Below are 21293 nucleotides of genomic sequence, written 5' to 3' on the forward strand. Positions count from 1 at the left end.
TTGTATCTGTTCTGCATTAGAGCCTGAGGTAAAAGTTAAGCTTTAATTTCGGAGAGACAAAACCTTGTTATTTGACTCAGTTCACTTTTCCTGCATATAATTGTAGCTGTTTTAAACACAAAATTCTTAATTTGTCATTTTTGAACAGATCTGTCGTGCTGTTTTACAAAGAATGTTGACATGTAAGTGTTCTTGTGATTTGTAACTTTTTGCAGTCACTGCTGTTTGCTAGGCTTTAGTTCCTTGCTCGTTGCTGAATCTCTGAAGGACTTGGAGCAGTCCTCTCTGGGATGCTTTGCCTGTGTTGTATTTATTTCACTGATTCTTTGTGCTTCTGTTTTTTCCTTTGCTCTTGTAAAGCGAGTGTCTTCTAACACCAACGATAATTTCTTGCTTTTTTGCTAGTTCATTTTTGATCCTCCCAGCTGTAGCATCAGGTAAAGATATCTGAGCTGATTTTTAACAAGTTTGGTTGGAAACAATCCAATGTGTTGTAGCACAGAGGTTAAACTAGGATAATTTTTTTTTCTGCTTATTAAATTCAACTTTGAATTTACCAAGTTAAGTGCAAGCAAGCTATTTTGCTGACTTGCTGTTTGGGTTTGCAGACTAATGGCTTGTGAAACCTGATTTTTTTTTTTTTTTTGATGTGGAGCAAAGACTTCTAATGTGCATGCTTAGTCTTTAAAAAAACAGTGTTCAACGGTCCCATGCACAGCGTGCCTGTTTAGGCCTGGGCAGTTATGCTGCTGCTGCTTAGAGCTCAAGTGTAGTAGTGCCTGATGTGCATTACAAATCCTATTGCAGAAAGACTGAACACACGAGAAGGTTTTTTTTTGCCTTGTGTCACAGACGATCTTCGCAGTAAGCTGCTGGTTCTGCTGTGCTGTTTTGTCTGCAGAGGAAGCATTCACTTACACCTCCTCACGTGCTCTAGGCCATTGTATTCATCTAATCTGGCTGTGTGGGTGTTCTTACTTCTCTGTCTCCTTAGTGACAGCGCTTTACCTCTTTCCTTGCTGGCGTGTTTCAGCAGCATGCTCAGAGCTGTTGCAGAAATCAGCGCTTTTTGCCTGTTGTAAAATGACTGAAAACCAGGACACAGCATGAGATCTGTCCCCCCCTGCCCTCCTGCATCTCTCCGTGTGGGTATCGCCAGCCTGATCCCTTACCCACGTCTGGCAGAAAGCGTTGTCTGGAGACAGAGCTGCCTTACAGACCTCACTGAGCAGTGCTAAAAAGGGAAAGCTGTAAGAGAAGTGCTTTATTATTTAGTATGTATGACTCCCATCTCAGGTGACCCTTTAATGGTGTTGGCACTTGAAAAATAACCCTCATAAACACAGGACTGGAGGGATTCTGGGGGAAGCAAAGCAGGTGGCTGGCAGTCAGGCTGGAGTCAGTGCTAACCTGCTCTTCATCCGACCTTCACGTTCACGCAGCCTGCGCTGCCCCTGGCTGCCTTACAGTCTGATCAAAAGTGTATTGGAAGTTCAGAATTAAGTGTTTTTGTGAGTGTGTGCTTTTGGGTCACCTTTGAGGGGTTTCACTTAGCTTGCCAGCTGCTTTGAAGAACATTAGGGTGCTTTATATCAAATAATTCACAATTAATGGAGACGTTCACAGGAGGAGGACAGGCTGGGAGCGCTGTGCTTCATAGTAATGATCGTGCTAAATTGAACTCCCGTGCCTGAGGATAAGTAGAGTTTATCTCCTTTTCTCTGTTCTCCCCTGCTTAACCTCAAAGTATTCCTCAGCAGGGGAGGAGAACGCTCCTCCCATACGCTGTGGGCTGCCTTACAACAGAACTGTCAGGGATGCCTGATTTGCTGCCTCAGTTTGGTAGTTTCCTTTTCAGAGTGCATCCCTGAGATGGTCCTAATGATTAAATCCTAATGAAAACCAAACTTTTTCATGGTTAAAGAGGAGACTTTTGAAGGTAGGATGGAACAAGAATCAAAACCACTGCTGCTGCAGCCTGTAAAGCCGAGGATCTCTCAGTATGTGGGCTTTGAGTAGGCTGGTCAGGACCGTGTGTTGTGCAAGCTGCCAATCCCTGACCTCTACCAGGCATTTTGGGGCAGGCCTTGCTTTTGAAGGAGTGCTGCTAAGCCAATGTAACTGTGAAGTCCCTCTGCTGTCACAAATAAGTGCCTTTCACAGCAGCATGCTCTCTTCAATGAAGGTGAAGACCACTGTTTCCAGAGGTCTTTAACACAGAGCTTGCCTGTGCAAATCCATCTCCAGACTTTTCTCTAGTGCAGCCTTGCAGTGTTTGCACTCTTACATGCACTGCACAGTTAGGATTAGATTTGGAAATTAAACATTACTTTATGTGCGTTTTTTGATGACTTAATTATTAGCACATTTTTGGGAATGCTTTTAAAGTGGTTCAAGGTTGATGTTAATAGTTTCTGAGTCTCTGTGTTACTTCTGAGTAGTTTTTGTAAGAATTTAATGCTGCTGAATGGCACACTTCCCTAATGGGGTCACCTTCTTAGCTGTTTGGGGTCACAGCTCCTTCCATTTGTCTCATTGCACCTTTGTGTTTTTACTTTGGGGTGCCAGGGGTGCTTGATGCTGTTGGTAAAGAGAAGCAGGAGGATGTCTTCACGTTGCAAGCTATGAGGTTCTGGTAAGAAACACAGTTGCTCTGAATAACGTCAGGAGGAGTTTTCTTTAACCACTGTTATGGTTGTTCCTGAAATTGAGTGAATGTTTATTCCCTCCCTCCAGCCCTATTCGTGTTCTGTGTTCTCTCTAATAAAATATTCAGAAGTGAAATTGCAAGTAAAAAGTGTGAGATAGGAAAGGGCATTCTGGCAGTCTCACAACCAGTCTTGGAGCACTTTAGCATGTGATGAGTTTCTTCTCTCAAGTTTGCTCACTCTGCTTCTTAGCAGGAGCACCTGGAAGGTGCCTTCAACTCCTCACATTTCCATTTTCAGACCCGTTTTGTCTGACTGCTTTGTACTTGGCAGCCTTCAGTCCTGACCTGTGCAGGGGCATACGTTTGACTCAAGTTTGTAAATCTGGTAGCTTAATAATGTTGAGTAACTGACAGATTTTTAAAAATACATATAAAAAGTTTATGTATCTCAGGCATTTTCATGAGGGTAGGTGTAGAAAAATGAGTCATTCACCCTAATCAGTGCCTGGTTGATCGTATTTCCTGCACATTGTTTCTGAATATTTCCTTGTCGTTTATAGGCTGAACGTGTTCAATGTGTCAATTTATAGAAGTGCAGTTCATCCGGATTCCTTGCAGCAGTTTTTTAGACACACCCTGACTGAGGTTCTTACCTACAACCCCTTGTTGAAAGGTAGGAGTACACGGGGAGCAGTAAGTGCCTCGAGGGTTTGTTATTGTGGTGGGTTTGGAGCTCCGTCCCAGTCAGACCTCACTGAAGGGAATCCAGCCTGCAAACCAAGCACAGTGCAACTGCCTGACTCCCTGCTTCTTTCCCTACCTGCATGTTGCCAGAAAAGATGGGAAGTTCATCTGGGTTTTAGAGGGCTGTAGTTCAAGAGAAGCCCTTAGGTGGAAAATCAGGGCCTTGAGATGGAGCTTTAGCCAGTGGCTCACGAGCAGGTACTTGGATAACATCTCCTAGCAGCCTTTATGGAGCAGACAGGGGAGAACTGTGGCCTCTGGGAGTAGTTTTAGCCAAAGGAGGAGCTGGGTGGGAGAGCTGGTATTGCAGAGAAAGCTTGGGGCTAAAATTACGTGGCCCGATATGTTTCTCTTTAAGTGCCAAACGTAGCCTTTCTCTGCTGGTTAGGTGTCTGATGTTCATTTTGTTTTGGTAGATCCGACATAAATGCAAGAAGGCTTCCAATCCATGATTGTTATTTGTGTGAAGCTTGATGTTTTTAGCAAGAAATACATTTGGGCTGCAAAATCTCTGGTGAAATATTATCACACTGAGCTATGAGCTAGAGCCGCTCACCTGTAGTGTGGGAGAGCAATGTCACTGTTGCTGGCTTCCAGCTGAAAGAGATCATTGAGGGAAAAGATGATTCCTTGCTGTTTTTCTCTGTATTATGTTGGCCAATGCATGTGTGATCTCGAGAACAGCTTTGAGATGACAGTGCTGTAGGGAAATGGCACAGTCGTGTTCGCACAGCCTGTGTTCCAGAGATGAATAGGAGAGAAAGGATTTCAGCAGGCAGTTTTTAATGTGTGTGGCTGTGAAAGCTAAAGGGAAATCTTGTGTGGTGAATATCTTTGTTTTAGGTCTATTTTAAAATCTATTGCTGAGGTGGTAACTGTTGTTTTATTTTTCTGGGTGTAGTGTCTGATGCCATCCGTATGCAGAGAGAGTGGAGCTTTACAAGGACTTGTTCGCTGCTCACTGCCTTGTATCGCAAAGTAGGTCTTCTTGGTTTTACAAAAAGCACATGATTATAATGGGTTTGTATTCGCTGAAATATCTGAAATGGATTTACTTAAATATAAGGCATTACAGTCGCAGAATCTGAGCTAGCTGCCAGGAGCTGCAGGCAGGACAAAGCCTGAAGCACTAAGGGAACGTTTGTTTGTGCAAAGCTCCTAATGAGAACAAAGATATCTGAAGATGTGAATTTTCACTGTTACAGAATATGACGTTGCTTCTGAAAGAGTTGAAGTGTTCCTGTTATTTTAGCCAGTGCTGATTCCAAGCCAGAATAATGTCTGGCAAGCTGATGCATAAGGTGCACACGAGATAGCTTTTTCAAAAGTTACGCAAAAGGCATCTGCGTGTTAATCTTGACAGTGCATTTCACCCTTACAGGTGGCTGCATGCCATAGCTAAAGTGAACTGCTGTCACTCTCTTCCAGCTGTTTGTGGCATTCAGTGCAAAGGAGTCGATCTGCCAGCTACAGCAGGTCCTGGAAACACACGAAGTGAATTGGCAGCATGTCCTGTCCTGTGTTTCCGTGCTGGTGGTCTGTCAGGCTGAGGCTGAGCAGTTGTTCAAAGGTACGTAGGTATTGGCAAGCCTGCAAGATAACACGTGCTTGTTGCTTCTCAGATACTGAACAGGGAAAACATCCTGAATGGTGCAGTAGCAAGTTCCTAACTGCTCTTCAGAGATTTCTGTAGGGGAAGGAGCAGGAGCTCACCCTCTGCATTCAAGTATTCTATGTCAGCTGCGATGTGAATGCCAGGCCTTGTGTCTGACACTTCTATAATTTAGTGTACAGCTAAGAATGATTACTTGATAATTACCTTTATGATTATTTGGAGTAGTGATTACTGAAGCTTTGTTCTTCTATCTCACCTCAGCTAGCAGACCTTGTTTGATAGGGTTCTTACTGATTGTGTCATTGCTGGACTCCCTCTGATTCTTGCAAGTGGAAATCCTAAAGTATTTGACCACTGAAAGCACATGAAAAATATAGGTGAGGCCCAAAGGTTCTCTAAGCTGCAGTGCATGTCCCTTCGGGACAGAGGTGTTATCAGATATTTGTCTTCATTTACTATAAAGTTGTAGCACAATGGTCAAGAGCAAAGTTTGAGGTTACTGTTTTATGTTTCTAGATCTACTGAGCCATCTCCTGATAAAGGCTTTTGAGAACTATGATATGGAAAATATGATCACTGCATTCCTGATAGCTCGTCAGGCTGCCCTCGAGGGCCCTGCTGTGTTCATGCCGTACTCTGAATGGTTTAAGGTAAGACTAAACGAGGCCTGAGTGGTAATCTTTGTTTTAAGTATGTGAGAAACCTGCACTGAAAGAAGGTTTTGCTGCACAGAAAAAAACAACTAGTTTCAGACAAGATAACCAGGGATCTAACAACAAAGCAAGGAAAATAACACAAAGGAATAAGTGATTATATTGGTATTAGGAAAAATATTTATTACAGCCTTTGTGTCTGCAAAGAATATATTTATTTGTCTTTCTCTGGTCTTCCCTTCTTTCATCTTCCAAGTCCATCTTGCCTCCTCTAGTTATTTGTCAGGAACGCAGACACGTAATTCCTATTCTAATCATATTCTTGGATGTCTCTCAGTATCTTGATAACCAGCAGTGTTGTGATTGCGTAAGTCGTGGGTTATTGCACATGAAGCATTCCTGTTTCCTGGATGTTTGCGTGCAGCTGTAATTGATGTGTTTGACCTTATAGATAATTGCTAATTAGCTTTTAGTTGTAAACATGTAGGTATTTAAGGTATGCAAATCTCCGCATAACTTAAACCTCTAAATTCCTTCGTATGAGTTTGCAAATCTAAGCTCAGCCTTTGCTGATAAAGCGTTTAGGATGTATCAAAGGTAAACTAGTTCTATTTTGTAGTGTCTGACTGGCTTATTTTTCTTAGAGTGCCCAGATAAACTTTTAGAAATGTGTTGCCTCGATCAACCTCAATCCTTTGGTTCATTTTTTTTTTTTTGCCTTGTTTAACCCCCCCTGACGATTTCCATGGTAGCGCATCAGAAGGAATTTTGCATGTGACATGGCAGGCTGTCTGGAAACTGGAAAAAGAAACTCAAAGAAACTTGTGTGGAGACTTCTAAGAACTTTCTCTGGAGACTTTTCTCCAGGAGGATACTCTTGACGCAAAGCAGATGTCTGCAAGAGATGCCTGGGGTTTGCGTGCTGACTTTAGTGCAGTGCTGGGATGCTGATTCTCTCCACGCTGAAAGGCTCAACTGTTAAATTTTCTATTTCAGGCTTCCTTTGGGAGTGCTGGTGGTCAACACGGGAGCAGTAAGAAAGCTCTGGTCTTTCTCTTTGAGTTCTTGTCAGAGCTGGTGCCCTTTGAAGTAGCCCCGTACTTGAAGGTGGGAAGCTGCTGGTAGAGGCAGTTTTTAGACTGCTCCAGAACTGTTCTGAAATAAACACATTTTTGCCCTGTGCCTTTGAGCATATTATTAGTGTTGTTACAGTAATTGCATTACTTCTGATATAGTGCTCAAAACCTTTTCTCCCTGAAATAAACAAGAACAAGATTCTTTTATTTCCTTGACAAGAAGGAGAATTCCTTCCTTGGAGTTATGTTGAAGCACTTCAGTGATTTAGTCTGTTTGTTGTTGTTGGGGAAAATTAGCATGTCAGTTGCCATGAAACTGGCTTTTCTTAAAACAAGCAATAATGTCTTCTTGGGGGAGTATTGGAGGTAATTGAGTGTAAAAGTAAACCAGAATTTTATAGTCATCTCCTGTAAAAATGGTAAATCATGTTCTGAATTTTACATTTCAGGTCCATATAATGTACCCGCCTTTTGTGCCATCAAAACATCGATCTATTCTCTTGGAGTATATCACTCTGGCTAAAACCAGACTGGCTGACCTCAAGGTTAGTAAAAATTGTCCCTTTAGAAAAGACATCTTTCTGGATCTGTCAAATTTAACCGTGTTGTGACAACGTCCATCTTTATGTATCACCACACAGGTTGCTATAGAAGATATGGGGCTCTATGAAGACTTGTCTTCCACGGATGAAGCCGTGCAGGTACTGGTCATCCATCCAACAGTTCTCTCAGCAATTTTGCTCTTTTTCCTGTGGAGGCTTAGGTTAGCCCCGTCTGCTGTTCCTACGAAGCTTGAGCATGCTGCCAAATCTAATTCCTGTCCTAAAGTTGGACAAGAGGTCATAAATATGGAAACTTTCCACAGATTAGAGCTGCACAGAGGACAAACAGATCCTACTGAGTATTTCTGGAGACAGGCTGCAGAGAAGCTCAACGATTAGCTAGCCAGCTACTGGCCAAGCAGCACCTATGTTAGCCACCCAGGTAGCAACGTGCTGTTTGAAACCAGTAAAGTGCCAGCTCCCTCTAGCCCATCCTGCACTGTGGGATGTAGAAAATAATGGACGATTCCGTTGGTGGGGATTTAAGGGACAAAAGGCTATCTAAATGGTGTTGTATGGTGTGGGGAAATGAGGTTGTTGAGATGGGGAGAGGCAGAAGACAGCTTTGCAGGAATTGGCTCTGCATTATCTCTGCTGATAGACTGACTGGTCTGTTTGGTAGGTAAGAAATTGGCACAGGTTGTTGCAGTCTTAAGATGTCTCACGGCTCAAACACGAGAAACCTGTGGCAGCATTCCTGCTGCCTGGAGTGTAGTTCTGGTAGTGCGGGCTGGATGTGAAGATTATGGGCCTTAATTCCAAGTGTATGAAGTAATACAGAATAACAATAAAACAAATTCAGAACAGAAAAGATACCATCCCCATGAGGGCTTACTGAATAAACGACGATGTTAAACAGGAATATCTGCTGCAGTCAGTGTAGGAGTCGGGTACAGAACTACACGGACCTTTGGGCTGACCCAGAGGAGCTGTTACACGTAACAACCTTCCCAAGACAGGCTGATGCTTCGGGTCTGGGTTTCTCTATCCTGCAGTTTTACTCTGCTTATCAGGTAGTTCTCGTTATTCAATTGCATTTGTTCAGTCGCTTTGCAGCACAGACAGCTATTACTAACCCTGAATGAACAAGCAGGGAAGATTGCTGTCATCCTTGATTTCTCACAATATTTTTCTCCCGTTGTTGCTTATGAGCCAGCCCCAGGGGCAGGCGCTTCGTGACGTTGAAAAAGCCCTTCAGATATTTGAAAATACAAGGAAGATCCCAACATCTGTGATAGAAGCCAGGTACTGTGTGCTTCTCAATTCTTCTTGCTTTTAACTTTTAATAATAATGGAGAAAAAAAAAAAAAGCCAAGTCCAAATCAAAATAACAAAACAAGAAAATTTGAGGAGGTCGGCAAAGGAGGATTTAGGAAATTCTTCCCATGTTGCTCACTTCCTCCGTAGTCATCTAAACTGAGGCTATTTCTGCAGAGTATAAATAGAATTATGCACACCTGCAAGAGAAGTCCACAATTACTATAATACTATAATTAAATAAATAAATGAATAATTATTAGCTAATCTGAACTTGATTTGTGTGTGGTTATTCATGGCACCTTGAATATTTTTTTATTTGCAGGAACCAGATTAATTTTTGAGGTAATGCAATGGCACGTTACAGCTCTGGCGTTGCTAATATTTTGCTATCTTTTATTTTGTTTCTCAGTATTTTCAGGCGACCATATTACATTTCCTGGTTCCTTCCCGCTTTGCTCAGGCCACGTGTGGTTAGTACTTTTTTTTTTTTTTTTTTTTTTGCCCCTTCCACCTAGAAGTGTGTTTGTAGAGAGGTGATTTGCACCTAACCTGCCTGTTTTTCTCTTGCAGCTCCCTAAAGCCCCGGATGTGTGCATGGCTTTTATAGATTCTTTAAAAAGGTATGGAGGCTCCTCCGTGTTGTTTTGTGGACTTTGTCTTCATAACGTTTGGCTTTCTATTAGATTACCGGAAGCTTTGACACCTTGTTTACGGAATGCTGCCTGTTGGCTAACCCTTTTGGCAGGGCTTCATGGCCAGACTTGTTTGTGGCTTGCAGGTTGTGGATGCAGTAGCTTATCTGTATGGGTGAATGTCTTCAGTTCTGTAATTAGTCCAATATCCATGGATAAAACTATTATCTAGAAGGAGTCCCGTGTAGCCCTCTGACTGCAGGCCAGATAAATTTTCATGCAAACTTTGGAGGAGGATGCTGAATGCAAAATTCCAACAGGAAGATGAGCCCCACTGTATAAAGCTCTCCCCAGTATGGGTGAGGATATGGGAGAAGGGGAAGATGGAAATTACATATAAATGTGTTGTAATGCTTCTTGAGCTGTTCTTAAGGGACAACAGGGTAACGTTTCAGGAACTTGCAGCCCCTCTCAGAACTCAGGCTTGTCCTGTATGCATGTTTAAAAGTGCTTTTCTGCCTTGCAGAAACAGCTTTAGTTTACATCCAGTAATTCCTCTGTAACCTGCAGAAAAAATGCTCAACGCTGCCTTTTACGAATGAGACATTCAATCCTGCCCTGTAATTCCAGTCTGACAAAAAAAAAAAAAACCTTAAAACAAACAAACAAACAAAAAAAAAAAACCTTAAAAGTTTTAAGAGAAGTTGCTACATTATTCTTCCTTACCAGCAAGTGTTGGAGGTCAAACTTCGATCTCTTTCGCATTAGCATTTTAGGTGTGTAAATACTTGTGATCACATAGGAATCTAAGTCATGTGACTTATACATCTTACATATGAAACAGGTATTAATGCATGTGTATACCATGTGTAGTGTGTGTTACACTTCTATGATGCTTGCTATGAAAGCCTTGGATATAAATTTCTGGCCCTTTTTATTCATTATAAAAAAAATAATTCAGATGCTCTGTATGCTTTGGAGCCTCTGTAATTACTTTTCATAGCATAGCTGTTCTTTATACTTAGATGTAATGAAGATGAAGTTGGAATATGCTGATTTGGTATACTAAATGTCTTTTTTTACTATAGAGCTGATAAAATACCCTCAAACTTGTACTCGACGTACATACAGGCCTGTTGTGCGATGAAAGAGAAAATGTTACAAGGTAAAACAATTTTACTTCCAGATGAGTTTGAAGAAATGTTAATGTTTCCATTGATGCTCTCATAAAGTGAAAAACTCAGAAAGTTACAGCTGATTAGGTCTTTAATCTGTATGGAAATGATATGTATATGTATGTGTATGTTCTTTATGTCTTCTTGAGGTATTAAATAGTTACTGCCATAATTATTTTCTCCGCCTTTCCTGCCTGAGTGGGATTTCTGCAGTCCGTGTGGAGCTGTGCAGTGCTGAGGCTGCAGATGAGGCCTGAGCTAGCTGATTTAAATCTAGCTCCAGTACATTGGCATGAATCAGCGTTTGCAGTGAGTGCCTGTCAGCCCCAGCTAGCCTGGGGTGTGAACCTGCTGTGTCCATCCCTCGTGTAATGGCACTGGAGCTGTCTGAACTCACCCTCGTGCCTTTTTAAGAACAGATGACTGTGCGTGGCTGAGAGCTGGGGAGACAGGAGGGGCTAGGAAGGAAGCCAGCAAGAAAGGGATCGTGGTTCGTAGTTTACGTGTCTGTGGGCGGGAGGGCCCCCACCATTTTCAGATGCCATCCCTGCAGCCCCATTAGCAGCACAACGGGTATGAAATAGTTATTTAATGAACAATCCTATCTCTTTCAGCAAGTGGGTTTAATCAAACCCTTGCAGCTTAAAATGGGCAACGTCCTCAGCGCAGGTTTGTACAAAATGAAAGGTCAGGCTGGCGAACAGGGGCTGTTCCCGCAGCACGGTGGCAGTAAATACACCCCTACAGGGGTGTGTCTGCAATGGGCTCCTAGTCAGGGCACTCTGGACGTTTGAAGCTTTCTGAGGATGCTGTGGCTGGGAAGAGCTGTGACCGAAGCGTGGACTGCAGCAGCCCGGCTGCAGAGGTTGTCCTGGCAACCGGCAGAAGTGAAGAATCCCTTCATGGGATCAGCAGCATCCTGCTGGGCAGCCAGAGCTCTGCAGGAGTCTCTGAATTGCCAGTGACCTCTAGTGGCACAGCCTGATCGTGTCCCCTGCATCCTGACCAGCCTCTTCCACGTCCCCTGCTGTCCCCTGTGTCCTGATCCATCCCTGGGGCTTTGGCACAGGATTTAGGGCAGGATTGAGTTCTGGTCAGCTCTAAACCTGCCCTGTTCGTTAGTGCTCATTCTCGCACATAAGAGTGACTCAGCGTTCATTGTTGCTTTACAATGCGTTTATAACAATTATAAATTTTAACCTTGTCATTTACTTCTCTTGTTCATGGTTGAGCTATTTCTGGCCCATGGATGAGATGCAGTTCCTGTCTAACCAACTGCACTGGGTGGTTTTTGGGGCTGTGCTGTGGCGGCTTCTTGTTGTGGGCACTCCTTTTCTAGTGGTAAAAGGAATTTCCTTTCATTTCGTTCAAACAAAATAAAGCAAGATGTAACATCTGAAGATGGTGTCGGGCTTGAGGAGAAGCTGATGACATAGTATATTTGCATTGCAGTGTTTCGGTATTTTCAGATTCTGCTTCCAGTCTTTGGAAGACAACAAATGTTTCCGTGTGGGGCAGAGAGCTGAAGCAAGTAGGAAAGAAACTCAGAAAGGAGACTTTTTTTTTGCATTTGTCTCTAAAAACTGAATTCTGTTCTGAAACGAGGCATAAACTGATAAACGATTAATCAAGTAACACATTTGGAATGTAAAAAACCAAAGCTGTGCATGTGAAGGGTTGATGCTTTGGGGATCTGTGACAGTTTATAGAGAAGCATATAAATACTGCTTTTGCAGTAAGTGTGTGCAAAGGCTGTTGAATACATTTTATAAACTGATGTAGTGCACAGAGGTAAGAATAACGTGTTGCATTGCTCTTTTATATGTCTAGATGAATCAAAAGTGGAGACCAGCCATTCCAAAGAGCCTATTGAGCAGCTGAAGGCTGAACTGGCTGAACTAAGGGTGCTGATTGTGGACCAGGCTAAACATGAAGGTATGGAGGAAGGCAAGTTGTAATTACCCATAACTGGCTGCTACAAAAGCTACATTAATAAAATGTGGCTAATGGTAGCCCAAGCAATGGCAGTAGTGACTTGCCTCTGGTACCTGAAGACTGCAGCCTTCTCAGATCTGTATCCTTCCAGCTATGAAGACTTTTTTTTTTTCATGTCTAACATAACTCCTGTGCTTGAGTTGGGAACTTCAGGTCTGCAGCTTTGTGATGATTGCCACCACACGCATCTTTGCCAAGATTGGCAGCTTCGTTCCTGGGACTTGCCTGGTGGCCTGAACCCCTGCCTTTCAAAGGCTTTTCGTTTTTGGTGTGAGAAATGGTTCTTGATGTGTGTTCATAATAGTACTGCGAGGAAAAAATAATGTTGTCTTCTAAAATGAGGATGATGATCACTGTTCCAGCTGACATTTTTTGTTCATTAAAGGTTTTTATTGTGTAATTTGGGTTCTGATCAATTTGAGTATATATTTCACTTGTTCTTCTTCCTGTTACATGGAGTTGTAGATCTTTCATGCCTTCTGTCCTGACTCTCATCTTCTCCTGTTCCTTCGTTGCAGATGTGCCAGCACAGATTGCCTTGATTTCTGACAGACTCTCAAGTGTCTTGGGTCACAGCGGTGATGAGAACGATACTGCTGCTTTGAATTCTCGAATCCAAGTTAATGTTTTTGACCCCAAGCTGGAACCCTGCCATCAGAGTGTGAGTGCCATCTGTCTTGGGATGAGAAATAGGTAGGGCTGGGTAGGTAAAAAGGCAGCTGGATTGTACGTGAGACAGGTTGCTTTATCTGTGGCTACCAGGAAATACACTTCTCCCTTTGTCTGCTTTGTAGTGCCCTGCACAGACTCTACCCGTGTTTTAACCTCCTTGAAGTTGTTGGATGTCTGGTGGAGAGATCTAGAGATAGAATCTAATAGAGCAATCCTGTGATGAGCTAGGCTTTCCTCACCAGACTTGCCTAGATATTCGTTGTATGTTGAGATTATTCCTGGGCTGTTATGGGCTTAACTTTCTATCTCTTATTAGCGCCAGTGGTTCTGTAAAACTTATGTCATTTACAGATTTGTCTCCTTTGTTTTAACGTTGGAAAACATAAAGCGTACAGAGCACAAAGCTAGATCTAGGTATCCAGCCCAACAAGGAGGAAATAGCAATGTCTCTTGTTCCAGGTTGTTGATCTTCTGCTGACATCTTTCTGCCAAAACCTGATTGCTGCTTCCTACTTCAACCCTCCTGACAGGTAAGATGGAAGTAAAAGTGCAGGGAAATGAAAACTAGCTAATACACTGTAATTCCAACATTTGTCTAGGGGCCAGAGGGACTTCTGGTTGTTCATACCTACTGTGCCAGACTGGGAGTAGCAGGCTGCTTTATTCTGAGTTTCTGTAATCTAAGAACTAATGTGCTTTGATGTGTAAGTGTAAATAAAACCTACTTCTCCTTTTTTGTACTGATCTCTTCATAAAAAAGGTGGCACTTGGCTCTGCTTTGTTCTCTGTGACAGTGCATTAAAAACTTGCTGCAAATACTACGTGCTTAGGTTGGTGCTTTGAGCTCAGTGGTGAGGGATGGGGAATGAAGCAAACTTTTGTTCCTTTTGTCTGGTAATTACCTGCTGGCTGACACTAAAGATCAGAAGGAAAATGCTTGTGTTCTGACAGGGTTCATGGGGGTGTCTTTTTGGCACATTCAGTGATTTTGCAGATCCAGACACCTCACTCTTTATCCCTGATGCCGTATGTAATACAAAATGAGTGAGACATAAGTGCTGTGGGCACAGGAAGAGCAGCCTGATACACCTTCTCTCCACCTTCCTTCTCCCCTTCCCCCTGCAAGTGGCTCAGTTTGATTCTGGCCTAAATGAGCTATACATGGAGGGAAAAGCAGCAGCTTTCACTGAGAGCCTTCTTTGGAAGGACTCTATTAATGCTGTCTCCTTCATGATGTGACAGAAGTCTGTCAATGTTAACATGTCAGTGGAAATTGCTTTGTTGGAAAACACCGGTGTACTGACAAACTGCTTGTGATCCCAGCTGCTGACGGTGCTGAGCTGGGTGGCTGCTTCTCTGGAGCGCAGCACGCTTCGGCAACCACTGCATCTTCACCTCTCTTCTCTGCTGGTTTGCCCTGGTGACACAGGAGTGTGGGTGAATCTGCTTTGAGAACCCACATGAAAAGGAACAATGATGAACGAGAGCATTCCAGGAAGTTATTTCTAAACCCAACCCCCCATCCAATATCCTCTGAAGATGGTTTGTGTTCTGTCAGCTAAGTGGGAATGCTCCATAAGAAAGCCCTTCCCTTCCTCTGTTTTTTAACAGGGACCTTGTCATACTGCTTCTTTTCTACACTTGCTTTGTTTTACGTTCCCGTTTATTGCTCTGCCTCTGCTCACATTGTGCTCTCTGTCTGAAAAAGCTGTCTTTGCCCCAGGCGCAGTTTCCTCCTCTCCTTGATGTCATTTCAGAACTCTTCTTTGACTATATAGTCAGTTATTTGATGCAGGGCACTGGTGGAGTTTGTGCCTTTATAGAGGTCCTCAGTTCAGATGCTCTAAAAATGATACTTTCTTTGAGCCTATAAATGGAATTATTATCTTGTATTTATCGACAAGTATGGCTCAGGCTCATTGTGTCTAACCATTAATAAAAAAAAAAAAAGGGAAGGAAAAAAACCTCTTACTATATTGGCGATAAAAGAAAAACAGTAAAATGAGCGTGTGGTTTTTACCTTTCTACAGGCAGGGCCCATGTCTCTCCTTGTTTGTGAAGATGATATGTGGACACAGGAGGCTCATACCTGCCCTTCTGGGCAGGCTCTGTCAGCTTATTTATCATCAGGTTAGTTTTCCAAGCAAGAATCCTATGGTTGTAGCGTGCTAAAGGCTAGCGTGGCTGCATTTCCTGAGCTGTGAGGCATGTACCTGTCTTGACTGCATTGTGGAGTCAAAACTTCACTGGTTTTCAGGCTTCCAAAATTTCTCATTTCAGAAGAATAGTCTGGACTTGATCTTAGGAACATGAGCTAAATGTTTTCCTGTGGAACTGCTGCTGTAGTAGGTTAATTCTTTGGGATGTATTTTAAGACAAGCTGAAATAAACCAGGCTAAGAATGGATCCAAAAGAAAAATAGTGGGATGCTTAATTCCCAAACTTCCATATTGAATATTTCACTAGTAACCCCTTTTAAAAATAAAAGTAAGGCCTCCAAGTCTGAGTTGCACCAGTGCGTGGCTTTCTTTTAAATAACTGTTGATTTTATTTTCCTTTACTCATACTGAAGGTGAAAAATTAAAAGTCTGATAGACCAGATTAGCTGTCATGGAAGCTAAAAAGTCTTGAGGGATTCAAATTCTGCTGGGCTGAAATTAGAGCTAGTTGCTCCAGGTTACTCTGTTACAGAAATGTACAAATTTAGCTGCAGCTTGACAAAAGGAAGGAAGAACATGCTTAATTTAACTGGTGCCTCTTGTCTGCTGAATTGGTATCATTGCACTGAATTGCTCAATGGGCAGATGCAGTGTTCTGCTACTTGATTAATTCTGAGATTTTTCTGCAATTGGCTGTTTTGTTACAAGTGAAATTCATCTATTTCTCCAATTCCTTTGTCTGTCTTGCAGGGTCCTTCCCTGAATGATGCTCATATTTTAGGACTAGCTGCTTTTGTGATCCATTTAAGTGAATGCAGATCTTTAATTCCTGAAATGGAAGCTGATTTGGGGATTTCTCAGCCTGTTGCTGAAAAGGTCCTTTCCATTTCTGAGTACTGGAGCTGCTTGCTGGTGTGCAGGACCAAAGAGTCATTCTCCTTCTGCACGAGGTGAGGTTGTACATCCCCCACGTGCTTGCTTCCCTGGGCAATGGCTTAGGAGGGGTGCTGGGGAAGATCCCTTGTTCTTGTGGAGGATTTCCAGGGCATGTAGGTGCTGCATAGAGGCGCTATGCAGAGAAACAGACCGATGGCAAACCTGCATGAAATAGCATCCCGATGACTGTTGCTTGCAGGAGAAAGGACTGACTGGGTGCTCTTGAAAGTTCTGGTTTATTCGCTGGTGATTCATGCCATTAATATACCCAAGTATATTATATTGGTTTTGGGAGCACATAAATAGAAATGACCCCAAAAGCGAACGGGTTTTGAATATGTTGGTTAAAACTATTTTTAAAACTTAGTCTTTGCTTTGACTTTGAACTTTTGTGAATGGGAAAAGAGATGACTGAACCAGCCAGATAACTGAATTCTCTCTCTTGATCAGGTTTTGCACTGCAGCCATATCTTATCTGATGTGCAAGTTTCCGTCCTTTTCTCGTGATGATTTATGTGCCTTGGTTCCTCCTAGCCTTGTTAAAAAGGTAAAAGGAATAAATGTTTTGCTATTGCTCCTGAGAAAAATCAGTCTCAGTTCAACTTCCTGCTGCAGACTCTCGTGGAACTATAACTTGTACAAAGAAAGCTACATAAAAATGCCTCTTGGCACCCTACTACCTTACCATTTTGGTGTATTTGCTTGTTTGGCAGCTTCACACAAACAGAGGTTGCAATTTTTTTTTAATTTTCATTTATTTATTTATTTATTTATTTTGTGGAAAAGTGCAGAATTTTTCTGCCTTTGTTTCAGTTGCAGTACATTGTACCACGGTTAAGCTTGGAAGCTCGGGGAATCACATGCGAGGAAGGTAAAGCTGACCTAAGCTGGAGTTCCCTGTCGTGTCCTTCTCTAAACTACAGAAGAGCCAGCCTCTGTTTGTGGAAGCAAGCACGGTTTCAAGAGCTCCTGAAGGAAAAAGCATTCCAGGTAAGAATATTTCCCATGCCTTAAGTTCATGCTGGGATTCTCGTTTTTCAGATCTGCCCTTTACAATTTCCTTTTTGCTGATACAAGCTTTGTGTAAAAAATCTGATACCTGAAAAGTTGACATGACAATGGGAAGAGGTGATGTGTGCTACGTCATGCACTTGGTGTTATCTGTAGATTTTGATGGGGATGATGAAAAGGCAGAAATAGATAAACAGGACATAGAATCTTCACCCCAGGTTATGGCAAAACTTGGAACCTTGGCACGATACAGCATATCAACAAGAAAATTATCAGGAACTGTAGAGAAAAAGCCTGTCCCTCACCTCAGCTTTCCACTGCGTGCAGACTACAAAGTGATGATGACTCAAGGCACTGAAAATACTTTCTAGCTTTTTTGATGCTTTGTCTAAATGTCAGTGTTCTCCTTGCGTATCTTGGATTGTTTGGCTCTGCCTTGCTATGAAGCATGTTAGCATATCAGATATTCTCTTTATACCATCCTCGCAATATATTTGATTTGACAGGATTGCTTTTTTTAACCCAGTTCATATAAAAACTAGTGTGTCTTTGTGCAGAGGAGTTTGCCATATTATTAGAATGATTCCGTGTGCTTTGCTAGTTTAAAGTATGAGTCTAAAATACCTTTGCACTCTAACCTTTCTCTGATATTTACACCAGCCTGCCTGTTTTGCTCTATTCATTTTAGAGTGTTTCTGATAACCTGTGTTCATTCTAGTATCTACACTTTAAGAACATGGGCATTTTGGGGAATGCCAAGGGGGTGTGTTTGTGAACGAGATGCTCTATACACTTGCTTTCAGTAAATTTCTAGATTCCTGTAGGTTTTTAGTCTAGATTTCTTGCAAGGGAAATGGTACTGTAACTTCCTTGGCTTGATGCCTCCAGTTTAATATCTCAATCTGCACTGGGTTGTGTCTGGATGTAGGTGAGGGTAGGTTTTATTTTATTTTGGAAAGAAGGCAGCTCTTCTGTACAAGTTATTTACCTTGCTGATCTGCTCTCTTATCTAAATTGTGTTTTTGTGTATTTTTGTGTTTTATTTTTTTCCCCTCCCAGTTATCTTTCAGAGAATGGCTGCTCTTGGAACTAGAAGTGCACCCTGAAGAGGATATTCTTTCTGCTTCAGAAAGGTAAGTGCAGAGACATTTTAATCCCAGATTCTAGTGGGACTAGTTCAAGAGCCTTTCCCACTCAGATTAGGAAAAAAAGCCTTGAAGACCAGGAGGTTAACAACAAAGGTAAATAAGAAAGCTGCTGTGGGATACACATGCCTGTCGTCCACTACAGGCTAAAGCAATGAATTGCAAAGTTCAGGCAGTACTGGAGTGAGCTGTGTGTTTTACCTTGAGGAAGTTCACGAAGATGACCTCTGGCCTGCATATGCAGTCCTTCCACGTGACTTTTGATAAAACCTCCCCGTTTCCAGAAGCAAGAGAGCTGACATCTGGACATGTGGTGTCTGGTGGATGGCTTTACCTATATTGGCAGTTACTTGCCTGCTTGTGTCTGTCACTCCACGTGACTTGGTGCCTGAACTTCCTTTTACAGTAAGGTAAAGGAAATCTATCGCAGCAATTTAATGGTTCCCTATCTTCTCTTTCACTACTGCAGACAGGATTTCCATTACTGGGCTATCTATCAGTGGTATCTTCCAGCACCTTCTGCTTCTGGTGGCTGTGATGGAGACCTGGAAAAGGCGTGTGGCATTATTATCAACACCATTCTGGATTTCTCACAGAGGTATTCCCTTCATGACTTGCATGTCTGCAGAAGCAATAGTTCTACTAATGACCATGAAGCTAGGTGAATTTGACTTACATGGGGCTATGCTTTCCTGAGTGGAAGTGATTCCCTTCTCGCAGGTCTGGCTGCATGTGAAAGCTGGGAGGCTTCTCTGCATGATTCACCGGTCTTTGCTTCTTGCTTTGGGGGACAGAGGTTAAGGGCTGAAGGCACAGATGGTTCCTACTTTGTCTGGCTTTACGTCAAATTTGTATTCAAATTTGTTTGGCCAGACAAACATCAATGCCATTGAGGAAGTGGCTGAAGCTGGAAAATGAGGAGGTGCAGGGCTGAAGGAGAGTTACATCTACAGTTTATTTAAGAAATGTTGATAGTAGATGTGTATGCTCATGTGAAGCCATTTGTTGCCTTTTTTTTTTCTTTGAATTATGTTCCCTTTCTGGCCTAAAAGGGATAGTCACCTGGTATGTCTCCCTATTTCAGGTTGGACCTGGGTAGCTATGGCCAGTTGAAGATGTCAGTCAATCCTGATATTCTTTGCAAGTTGCAGGTGATTACAGATTTTAATGCGTATCTGTGTGTTCAATCCTTGAATTTGTTCAGGCAAAGATATTTCCTAGAATGTCAGTGTAAGTAAGGCTGATACTCAGTTCTCAGATGTGGGCAGTGGTGTGGAAACAGACAGATATTGAGCTCTTTGAATTACTTTGGAGAATCATAGGGGTTTGAGTGCAAACTAACACGTAGCCCTGATAAACACTGTTTTTTCCTGCCCCACCTTGTTTAGGAGCTGGTACTTGAGCTGGGCTGCAGGCGAAAGTCGCTTTCTGGCTGTTTGGATGCCAAGAGCCACTTCCTGTTTAAGATTCTTCAGGAAAGATTGAAAGACAGAAAGCACGACTCTGCTTTGGGTGAGCAGTTGTGGAGGCAGCAGGAGCTGCTGTTGCACAGAAGGTAAATGCTGACGTGAACGGCTGGGAATACCCTGACCAGGTCTGCTGTTCAGAGGAATCACGTTGTGTGCTTGTGCAGTCAGGTAGCCTCCCCGCAGATCCCACTGCAAGTGAAAATGACACCGAGTCCTGGCAGCAGCTGTGCAAGGGGTGTTTATTCCGTAGCACCCACATAGTTTAAATGGGTTTGTGTGCCATCGTGGGCTAAATGTTGCCCCTGTCAGTAGACTGGATTTCAAAGACCACACATCTTCCTGGACTCTGTTTACAGCCAGCAGCACTGTTAATGCCATCACTTGCATTAACCCTCATTAAATTACTTGCTGCTGTAACTTAGGAGTGCGTTTCCACTTTCGATTCATTGATAATATCTTTGAAAGTGGTCAACATATCTCTTTGAAATGCAGGTTTCTTTCTGGACAACAGGAAAAATTCCTGGTACAGTTCCTGTCAACATGTTTGAGCTCTGTCATGTCTGACATACTTATACACTCTCCTGAATATCAAAGTCTGAGAGTGCGGAGTCAGATTCTCTTCTTGATGGCAACTGTGATTTTGTTTTTCTCTCCTGCCTAAGGATTCTGGTAGGGCTCCCTGCATCCGCTCTGATCATGACTTGTCGGAAAGGAAAGAAAACAACGTTGGACTGTGAAGATTTTTTTCATTTTGTAAACTCTGAGCTGGTATGTGTGGCTAGCCAAACAACTTCTTGTTGGCAAATGCTCTAGCTAAAGATCTTTAAACATGGGTTTATGGCAGAAGCTGAGGCATTCAAACTTTTTCTCTCCTCATCTTGCCACAGAAGAACGTCTGTTCCAGAGGGTATGCTCTTCCCTACGACATCACCTCCCACTTCTTCAGGGTAACTCCTGCTTTCGTTGTTCTGCTCTGTTGTTCCTGCTAGCCAGAGCAGATGTTCCTTTTGAGGATACCTGGCTATGTGCGCTGTTCTTAGCAGTGAGATGTGCTCCCTTCACAGCTGTTTTGAGAATCGTTGGTATAAATTACAAAAAGCTGAGCAGTAGTTCAGGGAAGTGGAAAGAATTAACAGGAGGAAGTAATGGTAGAGACTAATTTTAATACAATGCAAAGTGCGTGGGGGGAGGGGGGGAAGAGAAGCTGTTGAACACGTTTCTTTTGCTGGGCCATGCTGACCCCTACAGTTACTTCTGATTAGTTTACATTTGGGTTTGGGAGGTACTTCAGAGCAGCAAAGTCATAGGTGTGCAGTCATCTTGTATTATATCCTCTTCCAGGGCCTGCTGAATGCCAGCTTGGACTGTGAAGAAGCAGCAGAAGCGGTCAATAATGTTCTAACAACGTGTCAAACCAAATGTCCCATTGTGCTTCTCTCTGCAGTGGTATCTGTTCATGTTTTTTTCATACATAACTCAGTTTGCATTGCCAGGATGTG

The 21293-nt window shown here is 42.7% G+C and overlaps 1 protein-coding gene across 5 annotated transcripts in view; it reads left to right on the forward strand.

Moving 5' to 3' along the window:
• The window catches only part of FANCA (FA complementation group A), a 34656-nt gene that overhangs the window by 6683 nt on the left and 6680 nt on the right, over positions 1-21293 (forward strand). For 4 of the 5 annotated variants that reach the window (XM_084533029.1, XM_084533028.1, XM_084533030.1 and 1 more), the window contains exons 9-35: positions 149-182; positions 2569-2635; positions 3211-3323; positions 4296-4372; positions 4823-4964; positions 5526-5659; positions 6659-6769; positions 7188-7283; positions 7380-7439; positions 8497-8585; positions 9010-9070; positions 9171-9220; positions 10321-10397; positions 12238-12342; positions 12921-13063; positions 13534-13604; positions 15105-15204; positions 15984-16183; positions 16620-16716; positions 16983-17159; positions 18240-18313; positions 18795-18923; positions 19410-19476; positions 19714-19880; positions 20457-20562; positions 20682-20741; positions 21136-21240. In XM_084533029.1, the coding sequence (XP_084389155.1) occupies positions 149-182; positions 2569-2635; positions 3211-3323; positions 4296-4372; positions 4823-4964; positions 5526-5659; positions 6659-6769; positions 7188-7283; positions 7380-7439; positions 8497-8585; positions 9010-9070; positions 9171-9220; positions 10321-10397; positions 12238-12342; positions 12921-13063; positions 13534-13604; positions 15105-15204; positions 15984-16183; positions 16620-16716; positions 16983-17159; positions 18240-18313; positions 18795-18923; positions 19410-19476; positions 19714-19880; positions 20457-20562; positions 20682-20741; positions 21136-21240 (2712 nt within the window). The remainder of the gene's footprint in view (positions 1-148; positions 183-2568; positions 2636-3210; positions 3324-4295; positions 4373-4822; positions 4965-5525; positions 5660-6658; positions 6770-7187; positions 7284-7379; positions 7440-8496; positions 8586-9009; positions 9071-9170; positions 9221-10320; positions 10398-12237; positions 12343-12920; positions 13064-13533; positions 13605-15104; positions 15205-15983; positions 16184-16619; positions 16717-16982; positions 17160-18239; positions 18314-18794; positions 18924-19409; positions 19477-19713; positions 19881-20456; positions 20563-20681; positions 20742-21135; positions 21241-21293) is intronic. The other variant, XM_084533032.1, reaches the window with a different exon arrangement.

This window comes from Aythya ferina (genome assembly GCF_964211825.1).
Source record: "Aythya ferina genome assembly, chromosome: 12".
NCBI lineage: Eukaryota > Metazoa > Chordata > Aves > Anseriformes > Anatidae > Aythya > Aythya ferina.